General features: G+C 38.9%; 1 protein-coding gene across 3 annotated transcripts in view; it reads right to left on the bottom strand.

The window, feature by feature from the left end:
* The window catches only part of zfyve21 (zinc finger, FYVE domain containing 21), a 17,179-nt gene continuing 9,881 nt past the window's right edge, over positions 1–7,298 (bottom strand). The window contains exons 3-8 of one of the 3 annotated variants that reach the window (XM_042212854.1): positions 6,554–6,722; positions 6,000–6,075; positions 5,492–5,583; positions 5,231–5,284; positions 3,756–3,882; positions 1–2,742 (exon numbers count right to left, since the gene is read on the bottom strand). In XM_042212854.1, the coding sequence (XP_042068788.1) occupies positions 2,451–2,742; positions 3,756–3,882; positions 5,231–5,284; positions 5,492–5,583; positions 6,000–6,075; positions 6,554–6,722 (810 nt within the window). In that variant the 3' untranslated portion in view covers positions 1–2,450. Of the gene's footprint in view, positions 2,743–3,755; positions 3,883–5,230; positions 5,285–5,487; positions 5,584–5,999; positions 6,076–6,553; positions 6,723–7,298 lie in introns of all 3 variants that reach the window. The other 2 variants (XM_042212855.1, XM_042212856.1) reach the window with 2 other exon arrangements.

Genomic DNA, 7,298 nt, shown 5'->3' with positions numbered 1-7,298 from the left:
TTTAAAAACACTGGACTTTATTAAAAGAAAAATCCATCGAAGGGATGCAGTTTAGCATTTTGAGCAAAATAAAAGATTTGATAGGGAAAAAGTGGCCATGAAGTGCAGATACAAACACTGGCTGACTTGGTGATTTTAAGTGATGTAGTGCGAACTTAGAATAAAATCATTACATTTTAAAAGAAAGAGCTGCACACTGAGCCAACGATACAAAAGTCTGTAGATGTGCATCTGTTCTCAACTGATTAAACTTGAACAAATTAGTTTCAGTTCAGAGTGTTACTGAGATTAAAAAAATTAAATAAAATTAACACAGGAGTAAAAATAATATCCCATTAGTGTGCAATATGCGGTACTGGGGGGGGGAATGCATGACTAAAGATCATTTTTGTTGTAGACTGTGCAGTCATTAACATCCGTTTTCATCACCAGCAACTGTTGAATGGGAAAACTTTACACCCTGTCAATGTACAACAATACTTCAAAGCAGGAACACACAAATGTCTCAAACAAACACTTCACTATCGTCTCTTCGAAGAACATGAAACCAAATAACAGCAACATTAATTCTCAGGTGAGTATAAAAATAACCTTTGTCACAAAGGGGTGTGTGTTGGGGTGGAGAACATTTTTTTTCACTGCGATTTTCACAAGCGGTAAAGTGGGGGGAGGGGGGAGTCAGACATTTCACCAAATGTTAGCCCGTTCTGTGCTCTATTAAACCATTAATTTCTTTCCTCAAGCTTGGGGAAAAAGGAAGACACGCAGATGCCTGTAAAACTGCACCACACTGTACTTGCATTACAACATTAACAGCTGACGAGCTGCTGTGCGTTTAACGGACACGTTAACTCAGATGTAGAACAAAGTACACAGTTTAATTAAAAAAAAGAGAACCTAAAAGTTAATTTTACTGACTATTTCCAGGGCTTTCCTCCTGACAGGAAGTTCATTTATTTGACATCCGGTATATACGCCGCCTACAGTATGACGACCTGTTATTATTATATGCTCAAAGTTTGACAGTAAGTATCTGCCGCTGTGCTGAAGACCATGACATACACCTGCAAATGTGACTTTTTGTGTCACAATGCTCACGCTTATTACTTAATAAATGTTTTTAAGACAAACATAATGATTTTTATACAGCTTCATCCAAAGTTCCCCAAACTACCCCCATTTTAAACTGTTTTAACAGTAAAAACTGGGCTTCTATGAACACTAAAGCCACATACTAAACAGCCTTTAGTTTCACCTTCTTTCAGTTTCTTCTTCTTTAAAAATAGAGTACTTTAGCATATAAATTTGTCCGCAAAGCAAATGAAAATTATAGTTTTCTTGTGCTCAACACTTTAACCATCATGTCTTTGATTAGCATAACTAAGTAACAACCTGCTAACTGAAAGACCCGTCAATTCAACATGGCCGATGGATAGCTGAGATCTGACATCCTGTTTGTTGGTCTGCACAATAATGACAAAAATAAAGATTAAAAATGTTTGGGGGCTTTAGAGTAATGGCAAAAAGGAATATACAAGTATTACAAAAACTAGTCATATGTTCAGCTTTAAAAATTATGCAAATACATACACAGCTTGTGCTAAAGTAGGAGTATTCAGCAATATATTTTGTACAAAACTTTAATGCATGAAACTATATTTAAAGCATTTATGTATTTGTGTGTATACTTCACTAGAATCAGTGAAAAGTTGAAGTTTTTAGACAAAAAGGCCTAAAGATGTACGAGTGTGAATATTTGAAGCAGCTACTGACTGAAAAAGAAGATTTCACCTAAACTTTCAACATTTAAACGGAACTGAAGGAAAAATCCACCATGTAATGTTACTTTCATATAAATTGGATGCAAGTCTGTGATGTTATTGGCATTTCAGGAACAACTGTGTTTGTTCACACCTTTTCTTATTATGAGATTACCAGAAATGCAGCACAGCTGAATCCTGAAGTGCCGGTAGCATCACAGAAAGCTGCTTTTCTGTCTGCGATAAAGGATTTCAGGGTGGATTTGTCCTTCAAACTACTTGTGATGACGCTCTGTGTGGAAGATCTGGCTACTGCGGACAGTTCAATGACCAAGTCCCTGCTTGGCTCTGTTAAGGTGACCTAGTAAACCTGCAAAGACACACTTCATCACTTCTCCTGTAGCAGCATAACAAAGTTATAATGTCACCATAATTCAACCATGGAAGATGGTTTATAAAAAAGGTGCGATGCCTCATTTTGTGACATGTTTAATGTTTTAAAAAATTAAATTAAAATCTAATGAATTCTATAAATAATTTTAAATTGGCAAAAAAAGAACAAACCTTCTTCTTCTTGTTATATTTTTTGAGTCGAAACATTAATGCTGCATGCCCTGATTTATGAATTAACACAAAAGAGGATTAAATGAAGTCAACGTCAAATAAATTCTTTAAAAAAAAATTTAAAATTTAAAAATAGGTCCAAGCAGCGTACTTGTGGTAAACATTATGTACAAAGTACTGGTTATAGAGGTAATAAAAGTCATTTTTCATACAAACATTTGCAAAAATTACCATGAATGGAACTGGTATCAAGAACCAATGAGGAATCGGACAGATAAGCAGAAGAGGAAGTGGCGTTAATAATATCCAAAGGGTACCAAACCCGACCGAGATGGGTACAAAACACTTGGGTGTGTGCTGCCTGGAGCTTCGCTTCTGGTCCTCACTGGTCTCGAGCTTCGTACAGCAGTTTGGCTGCCTGTTGGAAAGAACAGGCAGAGAAAAAGTTAGTTTCATAGTTTTGGAAATAAAAACGCTCTTGATTTCTTATTGCTTTGTCTCAACAAGCACGCTACAGACCACATTCAGCTACAGTGCTGTGTGAGACTGATGGCTTTTTTAGACAAAAAATAAAATAAAATTTTAATTTTTTTTTAAAAACATGTAAAGTAAATAAATAAAAGTGTAAGCTCTGGCCTGATGGGGGCGCCACTGGACAGGTTATGATACTACATCCACCTTTCCAGACTTTGCTCCACAGCACTATAATCAGCCTGAGCTGTCCTTTGTTCTGCCTTTTGATCTGTTATTTAGCACGCCACCACCATGTTTTTATCAAATGTTTGCAATAAGGCTGACTGACCATATTAATGAGAAGCATTTCAATGACACCATCAAACAGAAAAACATCAAGAAAACATGAAGAGGTGCTTATTCAGAGCCATATTATTCTCTGCAACCCAAAAATGTAGAAAAATGTGTAACTAATTAAACTCATAGCTGAATATTAGATGCAGAAACTTCTCTGCATGACTGACAAACCAAAACATTCAGCTTACAGTAATACATTCAAAACTTCACTTCTGATAAGCTTACATTTGAGGCGATTATCTGTGGGACTACAACTTGATGCATGAATCAAAACTCTGTTTTGATTGTTTTACTTATTATTTAGATGGTAAATGGCCTGTATTTGTATAGCGCTTTACTAGTCCTTAAGGACCCCAAAGCGCTTTACACATTCAGTCATCCACCCATTCACGCACTGGTGATGGCAAGGACCAGTGTGTGAATAAAGGACATAAAGCAGTGTCTGTTGTAGGGAGGGACTCTTTTGTGTCCCTGACCTGATTTTATGCTAGCACAATTCTTTATTTCCAGCATAATAAATCATTTTCACTCCTCTCCAACCATTTTTAGGCACTTTAAGTGGGCTGGGCAACTGTTACCTATCTGCACTGCATGTCTTAGGTGTGCTGCTTATTTTTTTACCTTGTGCATTGCAGACAACCATAATGAAGCCACCTTCTTATCATCTGCTGCCTCCATGCGGAGCTGCTGGACATCCTGAGAGCCCATCGGCTTGTAATGGAGTAGCATTCCACTGGCTCTTGACCTCCTACACACACACACACACACACACACACACACACACAACACACAGACACACAACACACACAACACACAACACACACACACACACAACACACACACAACACACAGACACACACACACAACACAACACACACACACACACACACACACACACTTAAAAAAATGACTGAAAGACATCCTCTGTCTGTTAAGTAAACTGTATTCTTTGAGTCAAACAACAAAAAAAGCAACTTTAAAAAAGGTCATTTTAGTTTTTTTCATGCAAACATCAAGTTGTACACAGTCTGACACACAAATTAAGTCACTACATATCCCTTTTCCCCATGAAATCACAGTTCTACTGAGCCTTGGACCCTTTCAAATGAGATTTAACATATGTCAGAAACTAGAAGAGTGTAAACACAGGACAGAAACAGACGATGGTTTTAAAACAACATAAGGCAAACACTAATGGAAATGCACGTGACGGCACTGATGATGAAATGATTTCATGTCAGGAAACATGCAACAGTCGAGGTTCAGTGTCCCAAAAGCATCAAACTCATCTCTCTAATGGAAATCATGTTTATGAGCATTGTAGCTTTCATCAACTCATTCAGCTGAGGGGATTTTTCTATTAATGAGTGAAAACTCGAATTCTCTGGGTGCTTTCATAGTATGTTTTGGGCTGCTGTGCACCTGTTCTGTTAAGAGCTGTTAGGACACCAAGTCAAGCTATACACTTCCTATACCTCACAGGCCTTTATCAATGCATTTTTACAGTCTGTCTAATTGGCTTGCACCTTCTGCTGAAACTGTGCCCACATGATTTGTCCTTGTAATACGCTTGAATCCTGACATGCCCATTGACCATTTGATGGAGCATTATGCAAAAGTTTCTTTACCATGGAAACGATCCTGTGATCATTCGCCGCTCACCAGTGTGTGGATTTGTTTTGCAGCATGAAATCAACTCGGAAGCTTTTCCTGCCCAGTTTGTGAAGAAATGATAAAGAAATAGCCCACATGTATCCCTGAAAGACCTTCTGAGTGAACCGTCTGATTATTTTGGCGACTGATGAATGACTACTCATCAACTGAATTTCTGCCAAATGAATCGGTTAATCAGGCTGCTTAGGATATTAATCATGATCAGAGTAACATCAGGAAACTGAAATGCCAAACATTTCAGTTTCCTCTGAGATGCTTCGGGGACCGAGTGATAAAAAAGGAACCGCAGATGTATCAGACGCTCCATTTTCAGGCAGCTTCCTTGCAAAGAAAGAAAGCTGATGTGGGAAACATGCAGAAATGCAGCGACATCGATGAGGAACTGTTGACAGACGGACACTGTAAAGCAAATGAAAGCTAACCTTCAGAGATAAAGTGACTGTCCAGTAGACTGGTGTAAGTGTGAATGTCATTCTCTGAGCCCGGAGGAAGAAGCACCGGGCGGCCAAAGCAGCAGAGAAAAGAACGTTTGTTAGTTTAGAAAAAACAGAAATTTATCAGTTAGTGACAACATCTCGAGGAGGAAACGGGAGAAAGAAACAGAGAGAAAGGTGCTCAAAAAATTAAACACACACACGCATATATATGCTTACTTGTTACACATTTTTATTTCACACACTCACCTCCTGGACTTGTCCCATCTGTCAAAATCTGCATGCTGGAGATCCGAGACAGCTCAACCTCAAAGTGGCTTTCACCATCGAGGAACAGATATCTGATGTTCAGGTCAGAGACAGACAGCTTACCAAAAACTGGTGCAAATAAAACTGTTTGTTTTTTTTAATATTAATTATAAGTATTCTCGTTATTTTATGAGCTAATGTAAGATCTGAATCTATGCTATCCACTCTTCTTTATAACAAAAACATTCAAATGCATTCCCCTTTCCCCCCCTCGACCACAACTGTTAAAACTGAGGTACTTATTTGTTGTGTACAGATGTTATTTATGTTTCCTAAGACTGAGTCGGACATATTTGATCCTGTTCAGCTGGCAGCCTAATTTGCAGACGGAGACATTTCATAGAAGGGAAAAAAACAACATGGCCAGATGTGACAGGTAGCTTTTTGTAATTCAGGTAAAGTAAATATTTGGTATGTCAAGTATGTGCGGACTTAAAGAAGAGCTAACCTGTGATTGTTGGAGAGGCGACACGTCATGGTTTCAGACTTCTCCGACGTTCCCAAAGTGACAACAAAGGTGCCTCCTGTTACGGCGGACATAAACACATTTCAGACACTAACAAAGACATCACGAGAGTGGAGAGTGAAAACCTGAGGACTGTTTCCAAGTCAGTGGCTCATTTGTCAAACAGGAGGAGAAAACAAAGTATGGCAGTGTTTGCTGCTCGAGCTCTTCATCTTTATTTCTTTCTTTCCGTCATACTGAGCCTTTGATACAAACACACACAAACTCCAAACGTGCAGCCGGCTGTTCCTCTACACTCCAGGCTGCTGATGGATTCTTGATAAGGAGCCACACTGTTGCTGTGTATTTATAGCTGCACACTGTCCCACAATCAACAGGATTACCAGGAAGGGACTGATAAGATTAATTCAGAAATTACTTTGATCATATTCTGGCTTTCTGCATGGAGTCAATGTGTCGAAGCATGATTACAGGAAAACAAAACCCAGGCAGACGCTCTGGATCTAAGCCTTTTTTTAAAGTATGAGAGTCCTCACCTCCCAGAAGCACTTTGAGCTGCTTGTCGTAAAACTCCATCTCTTTCTGGGAGACCAGGCTGCACTCGGCGCACTGCCGCACCGGATCAACAAAACACATGCGTTGCAGCGGCACTTTCTTACTGCAGCATTTATCACAGAAACACCGGCCGCACCGCCGGCAGTGGTGCTGTGGGAGACAACACAAGACAGTCTGATTGCCTGGCCGATTGTCAGGGTTAGGATGTCTGTGTTAGGCACTTCAGACGTTCTCAGGAAATCTCAAAACAATCTGGCTGAGATACAGCACCGTTTCCAACCAATCAGAACTCCTATTACACCCCCAACTGTGTGCCTGACTCACTCTCAGTCACAGTATGTCTTACAGCTTACAGTAGAGTATACAATTTAAACAAAACAAGTAGATATGATTTCATTTCTGATGAGGACACAGCACTTCTCCTACTTTTTTTAAAAATGGAAACAAAAGACATTATCTGCAAATTACTAAACATGATAATAGGACAACTTTTTTTATGTAACGTTAAACAACTATGGAGGATATCCTTATAGATACTCTAAAGTTTTTAGCATAAAATGTGTTTAATGGTTTCAAATAACAGTTTCTAAACAATTTAGAAGAGTCCACTTTCCTTGTTTTATTCCAGTATTACAGTGGGGCAAAAAAGTATTTAGTCAGCCACCGATTGTGCAAGTTCCCCCACTTAAAATGATGACAGAGGTCAGTAATTTGCACCAGAGGTAC

This window comes from Haplochromis burtoni, unplaced genomic scaffold (genome assembly GCF_018398535.1).
Source record: "Haplochromis burtoni strain Fernald_Lab_line unplaced genomic scaffold, NCSU_Asbu1 Contig_396, whole genome shotgun sequence".
NCBI classification, from domain to species: Eukaryota; Metazoa; Chordata; class Actinopteri; order Cichliformes; family Cichlidae; genus Haplochromis; species Haplochromis burtoni.
This window is presented reverse-complemented; position numbering and strand designations above follow the sequence as displayed.